General features: G+C 36.0%; 5 protein-coding genes across 10 annotated transcripts in view; 4 read left to right on the top strand and 1 right to left on the bottom strand.

Moving 5' to 3' along the window:
- Nucleotides 1–9,249, top strand: part of LOC122514510 — a 39,450-nt gene extending 30,201 nt beyond the window's left edge. Inside the window, exons 15-31 of one of the 5 annotated variants that reach the window (XR_006303076.1) lie at nt 1,854–2,198; nt 2,645–2,737; nt 2,801–3,043; nt 3,198–3,278; nt 3,359–3,508; nt 3,710–3,733; nt 3,978–4,245; nt 4,330–4,728; nt 4,813–4,968; nt 5,036–5,229; nt 5,301–5,531; nt 5,713–6,243; nt 6,444–6,626; nt 6,728–6,830; nt 6,911–7,045; nt 7,394–7,478; nt 7,673–7,851. Coding sequence is in view for 3 of the 5 variants with exons in the window: in XM_043631388.1 (XP_043487323.1) it covers nt 1,854–2,198; nt 2,645–2,737; nt 2,801–3,043; nt 3,198–3,278; nt 3,359–3,508; nt 3,710–3,733; nt 3,978–4,245; nt 4,330–4,728; nt 4,813–4,968; nt 5,036–5,229; nt 5,301–5,531; nt 5,713–6,243; nt 6,444–6,626; nt 6,728–6,830; nt 6,911–7,045; nt 7,673–7,785 (3,249 nt within the window). In the remaining 2 variants the exon portion in view is untranslated. Of the gene's footprint in view, nt 1–1,853; nt 2,199–2,644; nt 2,738–2,800; nt 3,044–3,197; nt 3,279–3,358; nt 3,509–3,709; nt 3,734–3,977; nt 4,246–4,329; nt 4,729–4,812; nt 4,969–5,035; nt 5,230–5,300; nt 5,532–5,712; nt 6,244–6,443; nt 6,627–6,727; nt 6,831–6,910; nt 7,046–7,393; nt 7,479–7,579 lie in introns of all 5 variants that reach the window. The other 4 variants (XR_006303075.1, XM_043631388.1, XM_043631389.1 and 1 more) reach the window with 4 other exon arrangements.
- Nucleotides 9,250–10,218: 969 nt separating this feature from the next.
- LOC122514513 (endochitinase) lies at nt 10,219–15,150 on the top strand. The gene is made up of 10 exons (XM_043631392.1): nt 10,219–10,332; nt 12,025–12,105; nt 12,279–12,611; nt 12,694–12,916; nt 12,989–13,112; nt 13,175–13,372; nt 13,468–13,549; nt 13,650–13,861; nt 13,940–14,143; nt 14,505–15,150. Exons 2-10 carry the CDS (start codon nt 12,033–12,035, stop codon nt 14,628–14,630), a joined length of 1,575 nt encoding a protein of 524 aa, XP_043487327.1. The 5' UTR covers nt 10,219–10,332; nt 12,025–12,032; the 3' UTR covers nt 14,631–15,150.
- On the top strand, nt 15,087–18,374 carry LOC122514512 (pyruvate dehydrogenase protein X component, mitochondrial-like). The gene is made up of 12 exons (XM_043631391.1): nt 15,087–15,219; nt 15,572–15,753; nt 15,825–16,018; nt 16,084–16,258; nt 16,337–16,488; nt 16,596–16,753; nt 16,852–16,979; nt 17,068–17,244; nt 17,325–17,509; nt 17,588–17,688; nt 17,765–17,939; nt 18,015–18,374. The coding sequence occupies exons 1-11, from the start codon at nt 15,087–15,089 to the stop codon at nt 17,932–17,934; spliced, it is 1,755 nt and encodes a 584-aa protein (XP_043487326.1). The 3' UTR covers nt 17,935–17,939; nt 18,015–18,374.
- A 2,037-nt stretch (nt 18,375–20,411) lies between these two features.
- Nucleotides 20,412–22,243, bottom strand: LOC122514514 (serine/threonine-protein kinase PAK 2). Its single transcript, XM_043631394.1, has one exon. The coding sequence runs from the start codon at nt 22,044–22,046 to the stop codon at nt 20,496–20,498; it is 1,551 nt and encodes a 516-aa protein (XP_043487329.1). The 5' UTR covers nt 22,047–22,243; the 3' UTR covers nt 20,412–20,495.
- Nucleotides 22,244–23,020: 777 nt separating this feature from the next.
- On the top strand, nt 23,021–25,585 carry LOC122514519 (serine-threonine kinase receptor-associated protein). 2 transcript variants are annotated; one of them, XM_043631404.1, is made up of 6 exons: nt 23,021–23,260; nt 23,407–23,531; nt 23,754–24,052; nt 24,128–24,357; nt 24,731–24,867; nt 24,951–25,585. In XM_043631404.1, exons 2-6 carry the CDS (start codon nt 23,417–23,419, stop codon nt 25,160–25,162), a joined length of 993 nt encoding a protein of 330 aa, XP_043487339.1. In that variant the 5' UTR covers nt 23,021–23,260; nt 23,407–23,416; the 3' UTR covers nt 25,163–25,585. The 2 variants fall into 2 exon arrangements, with proteins under 2 accessions (XP_043487339.1, XP_043487338.1); XM_043631403.1 differs by having other exon boundaries at nt 23,356–23,531.
- Nucleotides 25,586–25,817: the final 232 nt, after the last annotated feature.

Genomic DNA, 25,817 nt, shown 5'->3' with positions numbered 1-25,817 from the left:
AAGAAAAAGAAATGCAACACCGAGCATGCACCGATATATACGTTTCGCACGCACGAAATAGACAAAATGAATGACAAATAGAATCGAATCGCACGTTGTTCATTCTCTTATTCACCTCGTATGATCGTTACAAAAAAAAAATAAGCAAATAAATGCATTATACGTCGATTGTTGCATCGTTGCTGCAAAAGTGCATTAGCCTATAGGGAATCAAAAAAATTCTTACGTAGAAAAATGAAAAGAAGATTCGAAGGACCAATTGTAAGACAAAGGATGGAATTCCTTCTCGTCCTATTTTCTCTCTCTCTCTCTCTCTCTCTATCTTGTTATAAACAAAACGAAAAAGAAAAAGAAAAATAAAAAGAAGGAAAAGGAGATTGAGAAAATCAAGTCTCCCCCCCCCCTAACAAGGAGTATCTTCGGCCCTGCATACGGTTAGGATTGGTCAGCAAGGGCATCGTGCCAAGGACCCTGCGTACCTGCGGGTGAACCTTAAGATGCGTTCACAAGGATCCAAATATTATTCGATAAATCCGAAGAAAGAAGAAGAAGATGAAACCTCGTCGAAGGAGAAACGCGATAAGGATCTCGCGCTACTGCATTTCTATTTTATTTTTGTTTCTTTCGAATCAACTTCTCCCTTTCAACTTTCGTATTTTCGTATTTTTCGGTCGACTGCGGCCATGACAAACGCGAGGTCGAACTGATCTGCAAAAAGTAGAAAAGGAGAGGGTTTCCGAGGTTGAAACGCGCGAATGGTACAATGGTCGGATTAAAAGGTACTCCAAACCCTTTTCGAAGGAACGCAATCCTATTGAAACGAATCTCATTAATTTCCGGTCAAATAAATTTGTCTAGTAATTTATAGGATCGCGGGTATAGGAAAAAATTGGTGAATTCCCTGAAATGGAGGGAAAAAAGTGTGAGAGAAAGAGAGAGAAAGAGAGAGAGAGAGATAGGATGATAGTGGGGATAAGGATTCCGTTTACGTAGTAGATTGTACCATGGTAAAGTTGGCGAAGGGAGTCGAGTCGAGTCGAGTCGAGTAACCGATCGGAGAACGGGCACGACGCCAGTCTCCGTTCCTTCCCAAAGGTTTCCAACCTTTCAACTGGTTGTTAGTCTAGCTCTCTCGCGAATATTATTCCCTTAGTCCTCGTCGTCGGTTGCAACGAGGCCTACCTTTCTATCCCGCTGAACTAGATCCGTCAGTAGTTTACGCAAAAAACAAACATTAGATCTAGCTACTTGCGTGCATTTACAACAATTACAATTACAATTTACAATTTGTGCTTTGCGTTGTTGTTAATACCGTTTGATTTAATGTTCGATGTTGTTTCAAAATTGATTTTGGATATGCCTGAAACTACGGGACCGACCAATCTGTGAATTAGTTATTCCAAACGATTTAATCGTTCGAAGAGTGTTGAATTTCGTAGAAGAAGAATATTTCGCGATCGGTTGAGAGACACTGCAACGAAACGACGCTCCAAGTCGAATAACCGCGATCGAAAAGAAATACTGGAGGACCAGTTCGAACGATATATTATATTATTTTGATTTCTTCCTTCCACAAATACCATAACTTTAACGCGTCAACCAGTTGGTACGATATTACAAATAATTATCGCATTGAAAAATTCCTTATTGTTAGTTAAATAATTGATCTTTGCGATCGATGAAAGATCTCAACAAATGAAGCCCCCTTTTCTCTGCTCTGACGAAATCCTCGACCTTGAAAAACACCCAACAAACGAATAATCTTCTCTCAGACCGTGCCAATAAAATTCGACTAGCCAGGACACGCAGGGTGTTTTTTAACGTAAAGACAATTGCATGTCTTTCTCGATTAGGGCAACGTTAGAAGAATAGTTAGTGGTTCACCGACAGCGACAGCGACAGCGACGGCAACAACGACACCAGCAGCAGGTACGGCAGGTACGGCAACGTCAACGGCAACGTCTACGTCAACGTCAACGCCAACGACCACGCCGACGCCAACGCCAACGCCGACTCCAACGTTGACCCCAACCCTAACACCCACGCAAATTGGAACAAACGATCTCGTTCGAGTATCCGCTGGCGAACTTCTCGGAAGGACACACGAAGAACTGGTTTTATTGCTTATTCAGCTGCGTAGACAAAACGCCACTTTTCTCAAGGCCATGGACAATTGTCACATGGAAATTGAGGCTCAGGTCCGATAAGATTCACTTTTATTATTGAACTTATAATAAAAGTTCATTTGCTGAGGTCTTTCATGTTACATATGCTTTCAATATCGTTCTATTTTTCTCTTTGTCGTATAACGAATCGGGTTTCGATGATCGTTCGATGTTAGCGTAAATCCATAAGCTATATAGTTTTCTTTCCATTCGGCTTTATTGCTTCGCAGCTTCTCATCTTTCTGGATAAAGATTACGTACTTGCTTGTTTCGTTGGAAGGATATACGATCGTATTTCAATGTCGGCCTTGGAAACGTCGGAACGGCAGTTTACTCTTGACCGTCGTTGAGACGCATAGGCTTTCCAATTTGCGAAGAAACGAGTTTTGCATTTAGCAATGATAAACCCAACGATGTTCCAGTCAATTTTTTGTTAAACGATAATATAGTTAGACGAGTTCCTATTTTCTTGACCGTAGGCGAGATTGGCCGAATTGGACACACCGAGGCGTCTGGAAAATCTTCAAAAACTCGAAGAGTTAAAGAGACACCTGATGGATCTTGAAAAACAGGTACGATCATTTTCTCGCGAACTAATAAAGTCTTGATTGTTGATCGATTGGTTTGATGTTCAGTACGAGAAAGGAAAACCTTTGGTAAACCTAGTCGACAACATGGTGAAGCTTGGATCCTTGTACAATCGCAATACTGCAAACGAAACTAACAACGTGACTGCTTCTCATAACGATTTATTCCAAGAGAACGCGAAAAATCATCGGGATCGTTTGGAATTTAATCAGAGATTACAAGAACAACGTTTGCTTGCCGAAGAACGCAGAGATTGGAATAGACTCAGTCCGGATCATGGACAATTGCAGGTAATCAACGCGATTTTCCACCCGATCGATCAACCGAATAATTCAAAGCCTAACCAATGAGTTTCTAAACTAAAGAACTGTTAAATATTAGTTTGAGTTAATTGTTGCACCGAAAGCTTGAACGTTCGTTTGATATTATTTTGTCGCGTTGTAGGCAAAGGTACAACAGTTATACAAACTTGATCGATTACTTCAAGAAGAATCAGGTACCCTTCATAGTCTTCAGCAAGACAAGGTTCGTAATATTAATATTCATTGTTAAAACTTAACGAGTGAAATTACAATAATGGTATTTATTCAAAACTTATTATATAGGAAATTCTAGAAAAAGCTCTGGGAGGTTTGCGACACAAATTGCAAGGCAGCAGAAGTAACTTGATTGAAGCGGAACGTTACAGAAAACAACAGCTTTTATTGGAACGCGAATTGAGCAGAGTCAGAGTACTGTTGGCGCACAATTCTAAGGTAAAAATATTTGGGAAAATGTCGATTGGTTCTGCGATCGGATTTGGGAGAGTTTCGATGATCAAACTTCAGCTTTTTCCTATGGGATCCGTTAAAACCTAATCGAATGATTCGTTTGTTTGAGAATCAAATCGTGACACGCGTATGTAGAACTGGGACGAGTTTATTTAAACGATTAAACGTTGGATTCGTTGTTTCCAGGTAAAACCGGTATTATCAAATCAGGTAAATGAAATATTTTCAAAAGCAATACGTTTGAGTTACTTTGAATCGTATCATCTTTAATAATTTCAGCCTCGCGTCCTTTCGATCATCGTTTTTATCGTTGTTGTCGTTGTTGTTGTTGTCGTTGTTGCATCTACATGCGTTATTCATTCTTCTTTCTCTTTCATGTTTGCTCTTTTTACTTTTTATTTTCTTCTTTCATACTTATCGCATAAAAAGAGACACGTTCCACTCGATTTTTCAGAAATTGGAAGAAACAGTAGCGGAAAATGCAAGACTGGAACAAGATTTGGTAGTGTTAAGGCAAAAATTGCAAGCTTCCAGAAGATACGCTGGTAATATAACGAGAGACGCATCGGGTACGACTGCCCCATTGGAAACGGAATTGAGAAGAGTTCAACAATTGGTTGGCGATCTTCAAAGACAAAGAAAAGAGCTAAGCGTTCAAGTTCAACAACTCACTGAAAAGTCTCATAGTTTGGTACAGCAAATTCGACCACAGTCATCTCCAGGTACGAACGCTTTCCAACAAAGTTTTGCCGTTTCAGTTGAATTGTCCGTTTGATCGTATTAAAGGGTAATGAAATAATTTCCAGCTCCGCCAGTTCATCATTCGAAGAAACGCACTCAGAACTCTTGGTTGGAGACTGATTTAGATTCTGGAATCACTCTTGATCACGGCCTTGGTTCGCCAGCCAGTCCATCATTGTTATCCTCGACGCACGGGAAACAAAATCTGGAAAGTCCTTATCGTCGTTACGCGTCGCCAACGCAGCACAAGAAATCATCTTCGCCAAATCGTCAACACGTCGAACAACAACCTCCTGTACAAAATTCGCATAATCATATATCGTCTTTGTCGCCGCAATTACGGGAACAAATTCAGCAACATCAATTGAAGCAACAATTGTTGAAAGATCAAATGCAGGGAAAGGGTAGTTTGATGCAGATCAATGTTTCCCCTTTGTACGTCAATACCGAGTCCAGAATGCAAGGTAAATACTACGGAAATTCGATTATATAATCGTATTATTATATCATAGAAACGTTTATACAATCTGTTCCTTTAACTCACGCAGATACTAACAAAAGCAACGATAGTATTACTAGCCAAACAAATGGTGGATCTAACCTCCCACCGGAATACGTTCCACCACCTCCACTTCATCCTCTCAACGAAGAAACTTCTTTGACGAACGATAATTACAGGCAAAATGAAGATAACAAATTTGCAGGTAAGTTTCTTTAAAACGGTTACAAAAGCACCCGTTCGATCTATTCATTAATTAATCGTATCCCTAGGTTTGTTGCACAATCGTGAAAAGCAAGAAATAAAAACGGTCAGGATCGTTAAACGGGAATCCGAGAGACGTCAAAGAGATCGAGGTGATAGAAATGGTAATATCGGGATTCCATTAACGAACGGAGGACTTCAGGCACCCGGTGGAGCAAAAAGATTGTCCGACGATGACATAGCTGGTTCCCAGAAATTCGAAGTAAGACGATTGAAATCGGATGACAAGACTTATTTCGCTAATATAATACTCGTAATACTCGTCATTTGTAGAAAGCCCAATTGGGTAAAGTCGTCGAAGAAGCACCAATCGTTCATGCTCAAAGTACCGTACATTTGACCGAGCTCGACGACATACAATTCCAAAGAAGCATGTCTCTACCTCGAGGATTCGGTGGCCAACGACATCAACCTGGTGTTCATCATATTCCCGTTGCTCCACCACCCCGCAGCGATAGCATGCACGCTCTTAAAACTATCATGATGCGAAGACACAAGGTCAAGGTAAATTCCGATTACTCGGATCCCCGGGTCTAACCTTTGTCCTAATCCGATTCACCCTATTCGATATCTCGGTCATCCGTATACGTATTTTGGTTTCGTTTGGTTTTCTTTTGGTAAATCCACTTTAGGTTTTTTTTTCTTTACCTTACGTTCGTTCTGTTTCTGATTATGCTCGCTGCAGTTTGAAAATTACGACGGAAGCTCCGATAGCACGTTATCGCCGCACGTCGATAGTCCTACGTCGAGTACGCAGTTGCCAATTAGTTTGCCAAACTATTCGAGTTCGCCTTATAATAATCCAAGTCATCAGAATTATTATTCTGGACAAACTGCGAGAGGATCGAATCAACAACAACAACAACAACAACAACAACAACGATACTATTCGCCGCACCTGCAATACGAAAATTCAACGTTAATTGCGAAGAGTTCGATAGCACTGAGTCCGGAACCGGTGTCACCCAATAACGGTGGTGACGTACCTTTAGACAGGCCGACATTAGGGTCGATAATTAATGCTAACAGCACGTCGGAATCACCCCAATTGTCTCCAGTGTTTAAAAGCGAAGCTGCCAAGCAGATTATCAAAGAGATGACCGAGAGAAAAATCGACGGTCCTAGAAGAAGGCAGGTTCCTAAAGAAAAGAGAAGACACTACACCGTTTCTAGTAGCAAACCCGTTCTAGATCTCGAGGACAACTTCTCCAGGATGGTACACCTCTATACGTTTATTTTATTTCTTATTTCATTATATTTCGTCTTCCTTTTACTAAGCTTTATCGCTCCATCCGATTCCGCTAGCCTTTTATCTCACGCTTATTCATTTATTTCCTTTATTAAATCACCTCGAGTAGTTTAGTTTAACGCGTTAAGTTAAATCAGTTGGATAATCTTATTTTTTGATATCGTCAGGGTATGGGTAGAGCAAGAGACGACTTGGACATGGAACAAGCTCTCAGACCTAGAATCAATGCTCCGGATGTCGTGAGATCGACTTTAAGTCATAAAGAATTGAAATATAACGAGAGTACCATCGATCAACTGTTGGGTACACCAAATAAGATTGTCATTCCAGAACGTTATATTCCCGAGCAGGTAAATTAAACGAATATCGTCAATTTTCTAAACTGATTTTCTTGAGAACTAAAGTCGATAAAATAACTGTTGATAACTGATAACTGTTTGTAATACTTTAGACCCCGGAATTAACGGCAGAAGAACAAGAGCAACGTTTGAAGAAAGCAGATGCTATCAGAAAGATGCTTTCCGAAACAACTGTCACTGCACCCGAGGGAACTGGTTAGAACGAATATACTTTTATTATATCAAATATTGATTCGTCTATACGTTCGAATAACATATCGTTTCGATCTTTCCAGACGACAACGTCAATCACGATAAATCCGACACGTTGAAAAGAAAAGTAGTCGAGGAGAAACGACAAAGAGAACACATTCTTCAGCTCAATCAAATTCTTGCTAAACAAGTCATGGAGAAGAGTAAAATGGTAGCCGGTACGTCGGCGTAAATGAATTTTCGATTTTAAAATAATTCTAACGATCTTTATTAGAGACAGTCTTGCATGGTCTAGATCATCTCTTTTTTTTTGTTCATTTCTTTAGACCAGCGGTGTGATTACAGCATGAACGCGAGATATATACCAGGCTTCTTTTTTTTAATCCAATTATTTCGTTTACGCGAATTTTCTCTACCACTCCTCCCCTTAAAATAAATTAAATGTGTACCCGAAAAGTTAAAATAAGTTAATTGAGACTTTTTTGATTTGTTTTTCCTATTTGTTGTGTTTAATTTTGTTAAAAATACGTAGCGAGTGTTGTTTGGATTGTTTGTGCTGTGTGTAGGTAACCAGGCGCACTGACAGACATGCTTTCTCGATTCTCCCACGTAGGACACGCGCACTCCTTCTTCACGTTTATCGTTTTTCAGGTTTGTTCATTTTTTTTTTCCTTCCACCCCACTCTCTCTCTCTCTCTCTCTTCGTTTTTCTTTTTTTGTTCCTTTCATTTTGGACCATTTCGTTTTAACAGCTTATTTACGTCGTCGATCATTCGTTGCTTCGAAATAATGATGATCGTTCTCACCGATGAGATACACTGACCGGATCTTTTTATCGTCGACAGTCAAAGCATTGGCTACACTTCCGTTGAAGACTGAATCGAGCATGGACGAGGAAGATCTATCACCTGTGACACCGTTGCCATTGTATCAACAAAGGGAAAATTATTATTCCTAAATTTAATCATTCGGAAAAGGACAAACGACGAATCATTTTTTTAACTACGTCGATTTACAAGAAAAAGGGAAGAAGAAGAAGAAGAAGAAGAGAACAACAAAAGCACAATCAATAAACTACTGCCAAATGAGACACGACCGAGAAGAAGAAAAAACAAAAAACCAAAATTAAATAAATAAAAAAAAATATATAAATAGGAGGGGGACAGAAAACTAATCGACGATCTAATTAAATGTCCTCGATTTCTTTTCATCTTTTCATTAATTTATTACTTCGATTGAATATCGTGTATAGGAAAAAAAAAAGAAAAAAAATGATCGTGTCGAGATACACGAAAAAACACCATTGATATCCTATGTAATTTAGAATATTGATATGGGACCGCGATGAAATAACGATGGCAGTTAATAATATAATAATTAAACAAATGCATTATAGAAAATTTTAGCAATAATCTTAGATATATTAAGATACAATAATCGCACAGCATTAAGTGGTATCGTAATTGAAAATACACAGCAGTTGCCATAAATACATATTAAATAATATAATATATTACAAATTTCGCATAGGATCCTTCGAAGAGAGGGGGAAAAAAATGAATTTGATTACGTCAGTACGTTATCGAATTACGTTTAGCATAAAATAAAAAGCCTAAATAAACGAAACAAACGGAGTGCCAAAAATTAAGGCGATTGAAGAAAGAACGCGGGTGCTACGAGACTATTGTCAATTACAAATAAATCGTAATTGCGTTAGCGCATAAACGAATAATCATTGGCGTAAATCATTCGAATAATAAAAAGAAAAAGAAACAAAAATATGTGAAAAATCAACTTCTCGAGCCTTCCTCTACCAAGGTTTTTTTTATAAGCGCGTTATTGTAATAATATAAATATACATATATATAAATACATACATACACAGACACACACACACACACACTTATACACCCTCTCTTTGTATAGGAAGGTGTGTATTATTATTATTATTATATGACTGTACATAAAGTTATTAGATAGGCAAGTACGCGAGTACATAGGAAGAATGTATAATAAATAAAAAAGGGGAGGGCCCCCCTTCTAAAGTACGGCCCTAAATTTGGAAAAAAAATTATGTTCCTTCGTCGATAAGCTGACGAACATTCGACGAGTTTTAATCGTATGATTTTAGATGGCACTTTTGATTAGTAATTAATAATGATGTTCAAAATCAATGGGTGGTGAGCGTCTTACGTACGATATATTTACACGTAAAAATTGTGTAGCCTAAATTCTTATTTGCGGGCTCTCACTCTTCGATGAGAAATATAGTCATCATTGCGTTTAAAACGCGGTAATATTATAAACAGCGAAAATATATTAAATCCAGATAAATCTAATAATAATTAAGGTGACCTCAAAGGAAACACAAATCACTGTTATTGTTATATCGGATGAAATAAAATTAATACAATTAACAACACTTCATCGATTTACCCGATAACGATCTTATCATTAATTCCAATAATAAAGATACTATGCGCCAAGGACAATTAGATCGAATAATCGCGATCTGATATAACGCTTATATACCTAAATCATTATTTTTCAAATATTCAAACGTATAAAGATCTGTATTTGAGATAATCGATTTAAAATGATCCCAAACGATAGGTCTTCTTCGAGAAACTAGAAAAAGGTGAGAGAGGAAAAAACGTTCGACCGAGGAATAAAATACCCTTGGATTGAAACTGGAATTCTCGTCGCGTTAAATGAGAATGCTGATGAAAGTTTCCTCCACTTTTCCCCCACCCCCGGTAGAATAATAAAAAGACCAGAGTCAAAATAAGAAATAACTCGAAAAGATATATCCTTTTTTTTAGGTTGTAGAATTCCGAGTCATTGTTTACATGCTCGATTAGGGGGACAGCTCGAAGACCAGTTTAGGCTAATATTTTATCTTTATCAAAAATCAATGAAACTTTGAACTTTGCCAACCCTTTCGTAAAATTTCGAATTAATTCGACATTCGTTTGTCGATTAATATGTTTATTTTTCAAGATTTTCCGGTCCCCCAGAATTTTGTTCTCCGAGCGTACTCGGTGCATCGTGCACGCACATGTGTACACAAGTAAGTAAATAATTTTAATCATGCACGTTAGTCATCGCCTTTTTTTTGATAAATAAAATCATTAATATACATATAATGGAAAATACGATCTTACTCGTTTACTATACCGAGTACGAAACGGAAGAGGAAGACAAATAGCAATCAAAGGAGTACACAGCAAAGTTACATTAGCAAAAACATAAAAAGAAGAAAAGAAAAAGAAAGAAAGATCGAAGGACGAACTATGAGGAGGATCTCGCATTGAGCGAGTTCGCGAGTGAGTCTCATCGTTGTCAACGTTGACAACAACTGGGAGAGGCAGAGGGTCGACGAACTAGCCAATCGTGCGAGAGCCCGCGCACCTGAATTCTAATGAGGCCCACCTGGGTATATATGAGCTGTTAGCCACGGTTTCGAGCACGATTTTTCTTCGGCCGGTGTCCGGTCACCACAAAGGTGAGTCTTTTCACGATTTTATTCTTCTACCGATCGGATTCTGGCCTTGGTCTATCTCTTTTTCTTTTTCTTTTTCTTTTTCTTTCTTCTCTTTTGTCTCTTCATCTTTACGATCAATACAAAAAAACCACACACATTCTCATCGAAAAAACATTCCTGTACCTAAGCCAATGCGCTTTAAGAAAGTTGCCGGTCTGGTAACTTCGAAAATGCATACAAACAACATTCTATGATATTGTATGCAAATTGATAGTAAACGTTGATCGTTGAAATGAAATATTTTTCATTACGTATCTAATTATATCCAGACAAATCTATCCGACACTTTTCGGATCGATTTATAAACAAAATAATCATTGGATTCTAAACTGTCGCGTGAAATCTTTCTTAAATTTCGAATATTTTGCGCGGGTATTTGTAAAATCGGCTTACGAGAGATGAGAATTTCTGCGATGACGATGACGATGACGATGACGATGACGATGACGATGATGATGATGATGGTACTTTCCACTCCCATATTTTCTACCTTTTCTTTTCTTTTCTTTTTCTTTTTCTTTTTGTTTCTTTTGTTTTCTTCTTTCGTTCCGAAGGAACTGGTCGGATGAGACAAGTTAGGATGTTGCGTTCCTGTCTCTAATTTTTATCGATAACTTTGCCAACCAATCGCGTCACAAGTATCTTTTTTGTGTAAAAAGAAAAAGAAACTAACGTTTACATTAATTGGAATTTAATCGAAACCGATCAGGCAAACCCTGACGCAACCTATCATCTCGTTCGTTCGTTCTTCTTATTATTTTTGTATTCAACGGTATAGCAAACAGTGAGCACGATGCATCCCGCATTTTAATTTCCCCGTAACATAAGTGCACAGATGGAAATCTCAAGCTCGTATTTGCTTTGATAGATCGTCTCAATCCTATCGAATGAACTATAAAGAGAAAAAGAATTATGAAGGATACGAGTTCTTTGCGAGGACGATGACTCACGAATTTTTATATGCATCGAACATTTTAAATCTTCGATTAAATCTCTATATCTATATATACATTCATCTTTCTCGTATGAAAACTATTTTGGTATTCTAGTCGAAATAAAAAGAAAGAAAAAAAAAACACAGATAATATTTATCGTTCGTTTGGTTGGCGGTACGTTAACCTCGGATTAAATTAAAATTAGTTTCGAAATATTAGGGTAAACCAAAATTTCGCGTTCAATCAAATTATTATACTTTATACGAACATTTTGATACGAACCTTTGGTTCACCCTAATATCATAACATTTGATTAAAACGATAGGATAAATACGATATACTTCGTCAGTCTTTCATTTCAAAGTTGTTTTCGCATACGAGACCGTGTGTACCCTACCTACCCTAACCGGTCGTGAGCAACTCGAATAAACCCCGAGAGATAACTTGCCCCCACAGAGTTTCCTTCTAAACCAACCAGTCGTGTTTCACTTACATTAGTCAAGTAAGATTTATCGTACCCGCGAATCATTCGCGTTCGAACATCGTTCAAGAAACGTTTACTATTCCTGTGTATAATAGCCTAATGTTTTGAAGCTTACAATTAATGGAATTGAAATCTAGTGGTAACGTAAAAGATCTTCTATAATAACTGAACGATACTTCATTATTATGAAATTGCATTTGATCGATCATTAAACATAAATTTGTTTGTCCATAGCATTGAAAATGAAGTTCTCCGTTATGAAACTGTTGTTCTCCCTTCCCCTTCTGTTCGCGTATTTGGCGTACACATCAGCCGGTGAGTATTTTCGATGAAACGTTCTCTAGATAAGATAAAAGCTTTCTAGTAAAAGTGCGTCAGAGTTAAATTTGAAAAAATAAAAAAAGAGAAACAAAAAAAGAATGATAATCGCGTATGAAATCTTGAATTATCTCTCTCTCTCTCTCTCTTTCTCTGTGTGCGTGTATCAGATCAGAACGCAAGAGTTGTCTGTTACTTCAGCAACTGGGCGATTTATCGACCTGGCGTTGGTAGTTATGGCATCAACGACATACCTGCAGAATTATGCACACACGTGATATATTCCTTTATCGGTGTGAGCAATGTCACCTGGGAAGTACTCGTCTTGGACGAGGAACTCGACGTTCAAAAGGGTGGCTTCAAAAACTTCACCCAACTCAGACTAAAGTATCCTCATCTGAAAACTGAAGTCGCGGTTGGTGGTTGGGGAGAGGGTGGTAAGAAGTATAGCAACCTCGTTACGGTGAAACAACGCAGAGATACTTTTATCAAAAGCGTCGTTGGTAAGTTTCCACCCCTTCTCCAAATTTCTATTTATTACAATACGAAACTAATCGATTCATTGTTTCTTTATAATCGTTACAGAATTCATGTACAAATATGAGTTCGATGGTTTCGATCTCGATTGGGAATACCCAGGTGCCGCAGACAGGGGTGGCAAGTTTTCCGACAAGAACAATTTCTTCTACTTCGTTGAGGAACTCAGGCGTGCATTCGATAAAGAAGGTAAGGGCTGGGAAATCACGATGGCCGTACCCATGGCTAAGTTCCGTCTCGACGAAGGTTACCACGTTCCCGAATTTTGCCAGTGAGTATTTCCCAATCGTTTAACTTACTCGCGTGACTTTTATTTATCTACTTCGTTTATCATTTTATTCAGGAATTTAGACGCGATTCATGTTATGTCTTACGATCTTCGTGGAAACTGGGCTGGATTTGCCGATGTTCACAGTCCACTTTACAAAAGACCCCATGACAGTTATGCTTATGAAAAGCTTAATGTGGTAAGTATACTTTGAGCACCGAGTCAATATTCTTATATTTTTAATATACCTTTTATTCCTAGCACGATGGTCTATTGCTTTGGGAAGACAAAGGGTGCCCAGCCAATAAATTGGTCGTCGGTATACCTTTCTACGGTCGTACGTTCACCCTTGCACGTGGTAACACCAATTACAATCCAGGAACCTACATAAACAAGGAAGCAGGTGGCGGTGATCCTGGTCCGTACACACAGGCTAGGGGATTCTTGGCATATTATGAGGTCATTTTTCATCATATAATATCATTTCACACGATCAATAATGTTGTCAAGCGATTATAATTAGAGAAAATAATATCTATATCGAATTTATTTAGATCTGCACAGAAGTCAATAATCCCAATTCCGGCTGGACTAAGAAATACGATTCCATTGGCAAAGTACCTTATACTTACAAAGGTAAATTTACTTTTAGAAAAGATACTCATTCGTAATGATAAACGAATTTCGTGCTACTCTAAAATATTATTAATATAAAAAACTTTGTCTTTATTCACAGAAACACAGTGGGTTGGTTACGAAGATCCTGACAGTGTTAAAATCAAAACTGACTTTATCAAAGAAAACAGCTATGCCGGTGCTATGGTTTGGGCTATCGATATGGACGACTTTAATGGTCTCTGCGGAGAAAAGAATCCTCTCATGAAAGTTATTCACGATGGCTTGAAAGATTACAAAGTACCTAAAAAAGAACATCAAACGACACTTACGGTAAATAATTAATTGTCAATTAATTAAATAAACATAGGACGTTAGATATTGAATATCGGGGTTTTATTTTCTGTCCAGCCGGAATGGGCAAGGCCGCCAAGTACAACATCTTCCCCGAATAAACCTGAGACGACGAGGGATACCGAGGAAACGACTAGGCCAACTGTACCAACGGTAAAACCAAGTTCCTCAACTTCCAAACCACCATCACCGCCGGTTGATGACGACGAGAAAGTTGTTTGCGAAGGCGAAGAATATCTTCCTTCGAAAAATTGTGCCGTGGTACGTATTCACATTATCTTTTACATTTATCAATTTCATCTAAACCATTTTATCAAGAAAAAACAAATAGATAAATTAAATTAAAAATAATTTTATCGTATTTAATTGAAAATTACAGATTCGTATAATAGATTTAGATTTATTGGGGGGGGGAGGGAAATTAATGAAAAAAACAAATACGCGCGCGAGGGATAATTTTTCAAAATGGCGCCTGCATTTTAATCGACCATTTTCTTCTCCCTTTATTTTAATTATTTTCTAACCAATTATACTTCAGTCCCTTTGCTTTGTGCATCATATTGTAATATTATGTTATTTCTTTTTTATCTGCTATATATATTATGAATATTTTTGATTTTAGTACTACCGATGCGTTTTTGGAATTCCTCGAAAGTACCAATGCCAAGATGGTCTGGTCTACGACACTAAAATGCATGTTTGCGTTTGGCCTCAAACTGCCGACCGAGAGGAATGCAGAACTAAATGAAAAAATCAACGATATCGTGCTACAAACATGAACAACAAGTTTTATATATCTTTAATATAGAAGAAGAAGATGAAAGTGGGAATAATGTAATAAATTGTATACCCGTATCTCTTCCTATCTCCTCATCGAAATTATCTTGAAGCATTCATTGGTACTACATATTATAATTATGCTGATAACTAAATTAAAATGACTAAATTTCTCGTTAAGATATTTCTGTGATTCTGCGGAAAGAAGAAATGGGGTTATCAAGTTATCTTTTATATATCGACCAATAGAATTTCTATTCTCTCAAGCAAGCATCTCGAATCAAGATTTTTGATTGAATTTGATCTCTAATTTGAATGACCTCGAAAAATGCACGTCACATCGCATCTATATATTAGAAACAGAAGATCGGAGTAAACACTTATCTTGCTAACTTCAAGTTACTTTCCCCCACATTCGATAACAAAAATGGCGCACACGATATCGAGATCGAGACATGTAGTACTATTCGCATTAAAGTATACTAATCGAATAAAATCGCGTAACTTAATACCCCTTAAATATCAACGATTATGTTTCCACACAAATTGGATATTGGAGGGTATGCAATTTATATAGAAATATGAAATTGATATTATATTTAAGAAGGTTAAGTTCTTATGAGATTATATGCTTCATTAAACCCTTTAATAAATTAATTCCTATCAATCAAAAGATTATACTTGGAGAATTCCATTCTGTTGTATGAACGAATTGTCCTTAAATAAAATTAATTAAATTAAATATATATTTTTTTCTCTCTCTAAATGACAATTATACAATTCCACAATTATGATTATGCAATCCAATCAGAATTTGATCATTCAGAATCAGATCAGAACTGTCAGGAAAATATTTAAAAGTTTATTTTCTTTCTGACATTACACAGTTAATAATTATTCTTATACTTACAGCGAAAGGGAAAGAATTATTCATGCCTTCGTTATCCCCAACCATGGAAAGTGGGACAATCGTTAAATGGTTTAAAAAAGAAGGTGACAAAATTAGTCCCGGAGATGCAATAGCCGATATTCAAACGGATAAAGCAGTGGTTGCTATGGAGGTAGAGGACGAAGTAGTCCTTGCCAAAATTATTGTAAGAACATTTCATTTATTTCTACTATCATATGCCATCTAATGCTTTAAGGTAATATTTTTTGTCGTTAGGTACCCGAAGGGACAAAAGATATCAAAGTAGGAACATTGATCGCTCTTACCGTAGATGAAGGCGAGGATTGGAAATCGGTAGAAGCACCTGATGTTTCCCCAACACCTTCTGCTAAACCTACTACTGCTCCAACACCTTCTGCACCTTCTGCTTCTTCCGTAAGCCAATCGGATGTACCACCACCACCAGGACAGTACGTAAACTGAGATGCATTAATGCGCGAAGAAAGTATACAATTTTTGAATACGTCTCTTTCAGACAAAATGTTTCTATGCCTGCACTTTCTCCAACCATGACAACTGGTACAATTGTTAAATGGTTAAAGAGAGAAGGTGATGAAATACAACCAGGAGATGCAATAGCCGAGATACAAACTGACAAAGCAGTAATGACTTTTGAAATAGAAGATGAGGCTGTACTTGCCAAGATTTTGGTAAGGAAAATGTTCTTCTTATTTCTATTATAATGTCTCTTTTCTCTAATTACTTATATATTTGATTTTCTGTAATAGGTACCAGAGGGTAGTCAAGTGGAGGTAGGTCAATTAATTGCTGTTACAATTGAGAAGGGAATGGATTGGACAAAAGCTGTCATTCCGCAAACACTTAAGGCTACTACTCCAAGCCCTGCCCCTGCAGTTGCAAAATCCACCGAAAAGGGACAGTACGTATCGTGAATGACTATATTTCCAAGTATAAAGAATAGATCAATTTCTTTGATATGTGTCTATATAAATACATATATGTATGTTTATTATTATTATTATATAGGGTATATGGATTGGCAGTTAAACGACTGCTACAGGAATACGGTCTAGATCCGAATTTTATTAAGGGTACTGGCCGTCCTAATCGAATTCTAAAAAGTGACGTGCTAGCATACATAGAAACAAATAATATTAAAAAAGTTCAACTTAAAGCTGATACTGGTAAAGATTTTTCTAATCACCACTTGTTGGAATAGTAATATGTGTATGCGTGTGTGTATCACACACACACATCTTTGACTGCGATTTATATTTTATAGTTGCACCACCAAAAGTCGAAAAAGGTAAAAAGGCAGAGCCTATGGTACCGGGTCGTCCATCAGCTTACGAAGATATACCTGTATCGAATATTCGAAGTGTCATAGCTAAACGTCTTGGAGAATCTAAAGTATATATCATGCGAGCATATATTATACTTTGTTCTTTTTTTATTAAGTCAATCTTTCATCTATTAAAAAATAAGTCTTTCTTTTCAGTCAAATATACCTCATTCTTATTCGACTATTGACATCAAAATTGACAAACTGATAAAAATTCGAAAGCAATTAAAAGAGGATGGTATCAACGTATCTGTCAATGATTTCATTACAAAAGCTGTATCTCACGCGCTTGTCGAATGTCCCACAATCAACACCTTGTATACTAATAATAAAGTAGGCGTGCATAGTACATTTCATAATGGAACGCAGACGTTTAATTACATTATGCAATAATTTACATTATTTGCTTTTAGGTCGTACGTGCTCCAAACATAGATATTTCTATAGCAGTTGCGTCTCCTATGGGTCTAATAACACCAATTGTATTTGATGCGCCGTCCAAAAGTTTATTAGACATTTCTACGACTATTAGAGAATTAGCTGGAAAGGCGAAAGCTGGGACTTTGAAGCCACAGGAATTTCAAGGAGGATCCTTTACGTAAGAATAAAATAAGGATGAATTTGCAAATGTTGTAAATGCTAATGTTTGGAGTTATTTTGTCTTTTTCTTTTTTAGAATATCCAATTTAGGAATGTTTGGTATTAAAGAATTTTCCGCCATCATAAATCCTCCGCAAACGGCAATCCTTGCTGTTGGAACAGGACGTCCGGAACTGAGTAAATCTCATGAAAAAGTTAAAAATTTATTGTCAATCGACAATTACGGTAACAACAATATTATATATTTTTTTAGGTGATTCTTTGGAAACTGTCACCAAAATGATGGCAACATTATCTTACGATAGACGTGCCATCGCTGAGGATGATGCAGCTGACTTTTTAGTGGTACTCAGAGCTATGTTAGAGGACCCAACTTTTCTTGCTGTTGGAAAAATTCAAGCATTGAGGCATATGAACGATTAAACTTGGTAATAATTAGCTACGAGTCATTTTCACTTGATACGTATATCTATTCTTTATACATATGACTTTGTTTTTCTCAGCAATGTACATATAGCGAGGAGGAACAATGATAAGATTACATAAATTTTTAGTAAAAAGCAAGTATAAATAAATGAACGATGATATAAATCGATGCCGTCTCGCAACGTCATGTTTCAAAATTAGTTGGGAAAAAATATAATTTCGATGTAGTCTATCGTTACAATACTATCGTCTGATGGTCATGAAAAAGATGTACGATATAATCATCGAATAAATGTAATGATAGTCGTATTTACTGCCAAGTAAAGTACAATAATACTTTAAATAAAAACTGCATATATGTATATTATCACACAAAGACACGAGGTATCAATATTAATTTTTATAAATTCATGAAATTACAGTTTACGCGTTTCTAACTCTATTGTTTCTTTTCCTTTCCAAATCTGCTTAGAATAAAAAAAAACTGAAAAACGTAATGAGATCGTTAATACGTTTACTTTGTGCAGTTTTGTACATTAATAAACGCACGTATCGTGTAATAAATTGTTTTTCTTATATTTATATACATACGTATATCTACACGGACGCGCGATATCACACTTCCGTTGACAAGATACATGTAGAATCATCCTAGTCATCGGAAATCAATAAAGTAAAGAAAATAATGTTAACATATTAAGATAATAAAAATACCATGACGATAGCTTTTATCGGTATACCAAGTGTTTCTTCATCTCTTTGTGTATATATATATATATATGTATGTATGTATGTATGTATATAAAATATAATGTCAACGCAAATGAATTTTATTTTATCTTTTAAATAAATTATTTATTGTTTAATATTTTATTTAATAAGACATATCCTCTCATTTTATTTGTATAGCTTAAATGATTGTTAACAATAAAACATTCGAAGGAATATGAGGATAGGATAAAATGTCGCAATAATTATAATTATAATTTAAAGTGTGGACAATTTTATAATATTTATTTAATTAAAATACATAAACACGAACATTGATAAAATTCCATAATAACGCATATATTCATTCATTTAAGGCACAAACTCAGGAATTGGCTATTTTTTTTTAAATTAATTAAATATGACGACACATGAAATAATTGGAAATATGAAATACAAGAGATAAACAACCAAAAGGCAGGATTTTAGATAAACCATTTAGTTATTTATATCCGGCAGCATTCGCGTAAATCTTATAAAAAGAGATTAATGAATAATTGCATGGAATTAAATTCAATAGTTTATTACTTATCACAGTCGTGATTTTTTATTGAAGTTTTGCGTTTAAAATTCTATCTTATAGTTAGAATAATCATTCGTATCATTTTATTATAAAATTGAAACACCCTTATAAATATTGTCGATATGCGTTTACTTATATGTACACGATTACGTTATAAAACTTATAAGAGTAGAATATATTTGGTTTAGCGATAATATACTCGCTGTAAAATACAAAAATATTTCTCCCTAAAATGTATATTATCAAGTCTGAAAAAATTCTATAAAACTAGTCATATGCGTGTGTATAACTTTTCAAAATTACACTCTATGTTAAGCAGTGTGTTGCATTGTACTATTTAATACTCGCAATCAGTTAATAATGCATTCATAAATTGCAATGTTAAGCCAAACATTTCAATTATTTACAGAATGTAACGTATTTATTTTAAATTAAAATTCTTTTTCCTCCTGTGTCTTGAAATTTAACACGGGAGATGATTAAAAATAATTGCACTTTGTGAAGAATGCTTTGCTGACAATAAAATAGGCACCCACCCACGCGTTTGTGCGTTTTTGTTTTCTGTTTACTTTTTTTCTTCGCTACTGGAAGTATTCTCAATATAAGTACAATAATTGTTTCATAGTATAAAATAATATGCGTTACCTATGCTTGCAATATATTCAAAAAAATAATCTTTTGCATAAAATACAATGTTACACAAACCCCGTTTAGGTAGTATAAAATTTACATATCTATATGCACATATACATATGCAGCAAACATGTGTGCGTATACGTGAATACCTAAAATGCAATAAAAATACAATTATAAAATCGACAATGTCGCCACAGCGTATATGTATGTGTACGTATTTATATTGCACATGAAGTTAACTTTATAGTTTCGTTTCCACCAACAAAACATTTGTGTGGAAAAAAGAAAACAAAAAAAACAATATATTGAAAACCTTATAGAACATAAGAAATTCGCTATTAAAACGCGTGTATTCTAATTTATATTCCATATCTCATAACTTCTAAAAAAATCCAAATAGTGGATCTTACTGAAATCCATAATACTGTTGATCGTATTATCATTTTCGAGAAAACTTAGTGAATTCGTGGTATGTGAAGAAAATGTCAACAGTAATGGCAAATGATAAAGTATCAATAAGAAAGAAAGATTGTATATATATATATATATGTGAAATTCATTAATTAAAATACTTAGCAGCACCATTGTGCTCAATTCAAGATTATATAAATACTAGTTGCATTAAAAGTAATCAATTATAGACTTTGTGAAGAATTCTTTGTGCAACCTGTATCAATGGCGTTAATGTAGTCAATTCTGCACAATTTTCTAAGAACGGATGAGAAAGCAATTCATCCGCGGTTGCTCTTTCATCAACTTCAACAGCAAGGCACCTTTCTAAAAAGTTTTGAAACGTAGGACTAAGCAATTCCCATCTTGGTATGGAAGGTTTACCAATGGCAGCAATTAAGTATAACGCTCTTAGTGCCGTTTCTTTCATATAAGGTGGCTCACCCTCGATCATCTCAATGGCCATTATACCGAGCGACCAAATGTCGACTTTCTTTCCATATTGTTTTCTCGTCACTACTTCCGGTGCCATCCAATACGGAGAACCCACCATAGTCTGTCTCTTTTCGTCACCATTAATATTAGCGCAGAAACCAAAATCCGTTACTTTGACAGTTCCGTTCATACCCAATAGAACATTATCCGATTTAATGTCTCGATGAATGATACCCCTTTTGTGAAGAAAACTTATCGCTTTCAAAACCTCTCTACAGACAGCTGCAATTTGTGCCTCCTTCATAATAGTCTCGGTAACAACATCGGTAAGAGGTCCTCCTTCTAATAATTCCATTACCACCCACAAATGACAATCTAAAAGATACGCGTCCAAGAAATTAACTAAATTCGGGTGTTGAAATTCTTTGAGAACTTTGATTTCAGTCAATATGAGTTCCTTTTTTGGTTGCTTAGACAAGTCAATATCCTTAATGGCTACTTTCTGATTATTTTCAAGATCAGTTGCTACGAATACGGTGCCAGAAGCACCAGCACCAACTTCCTTACTTCTATCAAATTTAAGAGTAGGATCACCACTTTGACAAATAGATCTTAGTTCATCGAATACTTCTTGATCACTCAATTTTACACCACTATAGTCTGTTTTTCTACGTAATACAGGACTTTCTTCGGTTTTGATTTTGTAATCATCTTCCTCTTCGATCTCTTTCTCGGTTTCCTCCTCTTGAAGTAAACTATCGTCCTCGACGTTGTATACTTTAAGATCTTCTAGAATTTCGGTCAAAGTTTTTTCATTTCTATCATTCCTATCTATGAAAGTTCTTGGTGCTGGCTTTGGCACTTTATTAACTTTAAGTGGACATTCTGTAAATTCAGAAACCTTGCTATAAATTGAGCTAGCTGAATTTGAACTATCCGAGTCATACGATTGATACTTCTTAGTTAATATATTATCGATTTCTTCCGATTCTTCTTCTATAAGATTCTCCGTGACAAGTGCTTTAAATACTTTCTCCTGTGGTTTACGTTTAATCGAGTAATTGTAAAATTTGATAGCTTGCAATGCTGCGGCAGGATGTTCATCCTGTTCGGACTTTGATATTTGCGTGTTAAGAAAATTTATCCAGGAAAGCGGTAAACCCTCCAACTGACCTGTTTCTGCATTTTTACTAACGTGAAATTCGTGAGAGACATTAGTAGGCAAGCCTATTTCCGCCACTGTTTCGACATTGACACTTTTCTTTTTAGAAAAAAACTTGGTTATGTTTAAGCTCATTTTCGCGCGAAATCACGCGCTCTATTCTGACTTTTCCTCGTTATTTTATCGATCTATTATCAGTCCTATTCAATCCTTGGTAAGGGATTATTAAAACTCCTTAATTCTTTCAATACAAATTATCATTGTATCTTTCAGACGTAACGTCACTCCTTAAACCGATATCTCTCTCTCTCTCTTTCTCCCCCACCCCATCATTCCCATCCCCGATTTGCTCCACCCGAATTTTCTTTACGCCAATGTTACCACCGACAAAATGACCCTAGTCATCTCGTCTATCTAGTGACATTCGATATCCCATTCGTAGCCAAATTCATTCTGCTTAATATTTATCCCTATGAAACCTATCATATCTACTATAGAATTGAAAAATATCAACTAATCGTTGATTCTTCTTTTCCGATAATTTATTAAATAAACCTTTCCTTAATTTCGTTTCCAAATGATAAAGATATTTTTTTTTCTTCGTATCTCCCTGTAAGAAATGACAAAGCAGGGAGAAGTTTTAAATGTACGTGATTGTTTTTATCGTTAAAGTTGCAAAAGAACGCACAATCAAATTGAATATCTTTTTTACAGGATTTCGAAAGTATAAGCGTGTAAATTTATTCCTACAAAAGGGGGAAAAGTTGTCTTTGAGCTCATGGTCAAAATAAGTTATAGAATCTGAGATTTACGCTTGTGTCAGGCGGAAGAAATATGCCAAGTGTGACGAGGACAACTCGAAGGAAAAGAGAACATGGAAAATAATCTAATTTGAGAGAAAGGGCTGGAAAAAGGAATCGAGTCTTCTAAATAATTACGTAGACGTAATTATTACCATGAGTTGTTCTTTTTAACGCAAAGAAACGAAATTGACCTTGGTCAATTAAAAAAGGATCGAAAGGAAATTGACAACTCGTTTATTCATCCTTGAAACGAGCCCGCTTCGAGGCCGCCATATTGTTTTTTAGCAATGCAACACATTTTCTTCCTGTGTGAACTTGGCCGTGGCCGTACACCTGCGAACAAAAATGGCGGATGCTATTCGTGGTAGTGTCATTTCGTAAGCAGTCGTAAGCAGTCGCAACGGTGGCTGGATTCGAGTACGTTTCAGAACGTACACGAGAAGAGACCTTTCCTTAAACTGCCGTCAGCTTGTTTGTTAGTATTTGTTTTACGCGCGCGCATATACGCGTGTGTATGCGTGCGAGTATGTCACTACGTACGTAAGTGTAAGTACAGTGGATCCGAAAGAAATTTGTCCTAATAATTAAGAACAAATACAAAGAGATATTTAATCTTTGTTACTTTGACTGTTAACGGAAAGATCGTTCGACGATCGTTCAAACGTGTATATAAATCTGGTTTTAACGTAAAGGAATGAAATAATGGCGAATCTGCGACAAACACCGCTAACGTGCAGCGGACATACAAGACCCGTCGTGCATCTTGCATTTTCCGATGTCACCGAATCTGGATATTATCTCATTTCAGCGTGCAAAGGTAATATCGAATCCTAAACGTTCTATTTAAAAATCTACTTTTGTAATGTTCCTTTCGTTTTTGTCTCTTCTTTTTTCTTTTCTGTCTACAATCACAATCGTTCCGATTACCTTGGCCCAATTTCGTGCCTAAAGCGTCATGGCAATGCCGGAGAACTTTTACTCTCTTATCTTTCCTTAGATCTTTTATACATTGATTATATTTGAATTGTTTTATTGTCAGATGGCAAGCCAATGTTACGACAGGGTGACACTGGAGATTGGATTGGTACATTCGAAGGTCACAAAGGTGCAGTGTGGGGTGTTGCGTTGAACCCACAGGCTACAAGAGCAGCAACTGGTGCAGCAGACTTTAATGCTAAAGTTTGGGATGCTATCAAAGGAGAAGAAGTCTATTCCTTCCAACACAATCACATTGTCAAATCAGTTAACTTTAGCTCGGATTCAAATTACTTGTGCACCGGTTCTAACGAGAAACTAGTTCGTATTTATGATCTGAATCAACCAGAAGCAGCACCACAGGTACTGAAACGAATCTTATCTTCAAATTTATTGTCATTATATACCTGCAAATGACGCAAGATTATTTTCTTGTAGATTTTCTCAGGTCATACGAGTGGTATCAGGCATGTTACTTTCTTCAAAGACAATACCGCATTGGTTTCTTGCGCCGATGATAAAACATTAAGAGTTTGGGATAGAAATAGTGGTCAAGAAACAAAGAGGCTAGATTTTCCTGCCATACCTAATTCTATGGAAGTATCTAAGGATGGCAATATTATCACAACCACTCACTCCAACATCGTTACTTTCTGGGATAGCAAAGAGTATGTCTGTTTTAACAAATATATCTCGATTAAATAATGTTTGTTATTTTACATTTAAGACTATATCTAAATAGTTCAAGGTGTATGCGACCATCTACCATATTTTTAACATTCGTTTTACGCGTACACAACTTTATGTTTAATTAATTTCCTTGTCATGTACTTGTGTAAATTCGCTGCTCATGCGTCAGCTCACCTTGGCCTCATAGAAAGTATTTCCTGCATACAAATTAAATGTCGTCTGACTCTATATGTACGATGCTCTACTTTTTTTTCTTTTCTTTTGTTTTATCCTTTTAAACATTACATTTAATAAATAATTGTTTTGTAATATTTTCCTGATATTTATGTTATTCTGTTTTTCTTGTTTTAGGTTAACTAAAATACGTGACTTTACAGTGCCAACTCAAGCAAATAGTGCCAGCTTGCATCCCGATTGTAGCATTTTTGTATGCGGCGGTGAAGATTTAAAAATGTATAAATTTGATTATAGCACGGGTGCTGAAATAGGTACGTATTTATTATTAAACTAAAATATTATACCTTTTTTTTATGAAACTTTTTTAAATTTGTATAAATTTTTGATCGGATAGAATCATTCAAAGGACATTTTGGTCCTGTACATTGTGTACGATTTTCACCGGATGGAGAACTTTATGCCAGTGGCTCGGAAGATGGGACTTTGAGATTATGGCAAACAACGGTCGGCAAAACTTATGGTTTGTGGCGTTGCGTTGAACAGGCTCCCGCCATACAAGAAAACGCTACTGTCCTTAATAACAAACAAGAAGTTCCTGCCAGCTAAATGCATTTTTCTATTATAAAATCTACGCGATGATTATGCGAAATAAGAGTTAACGCGGGGAAAAAAGAATCTCTTATCCTGAAAAATGTATTGGAAAATTATATTCATCTATGAAATACCGTCAAAGTATGTTTTTTAAACAATGCATTTCTGAGAAGATTTTGAGGAGATATACCCTAGTGAGTTTTCGGTTTTTCGGAAGTTCCAAAAAAAGACTAAATGAAAAGAAACGGACCAAACTTTTATAGTCTAGCGGGTATCTACAAAAATATAGGAGGCTATTCATTACTATTTATTAGGACAGGAAAACGAAGTAGAGAAACATTTACATTTGTTATTGTCATATACAAGTACATCATTATTATATCACTTAATAAAATAGAAGTGTAATAAGAAAATCTAAAAAAACAATTAAAAAACTTCGTTTCGTTTTGTTATTTGATAATACCATCTGTACAGAAAAATACAATAAATAAATAAATATATATATATACACAGACGTTCGTACAAATAGTCCACTAATTGAAAACTAATTGAAATATGTATAGTGCCAAAGAATACCACAGTATATAGGAGCTCACAAGTCCCCTTTTTTTTATTTCTTCTGTATTCTTTGATAATGCCAAAAGTAGCTTGACCGAAAACTTACCGACCG

Source organism: Polistes fuscatus, unplaced genomic scaffold (assembly GCF_010416935.1).
Source record: "Polistes fuscatus isolate 324 unplaced genomic scaffold, CU_Pfus_HIC Scaffold15, whole genome shotgun sequence".
Taxonomy (NCBI): domain Eukaryota; kingdom Metazoa; phylum Arthropoda; class Insecta; order Hymenoptera; family Vespidae; genus Polistes; species Polistes fuscatus.
This window is presented reverse-complemented; position numbering and strand designations above follow the sequence as displayed.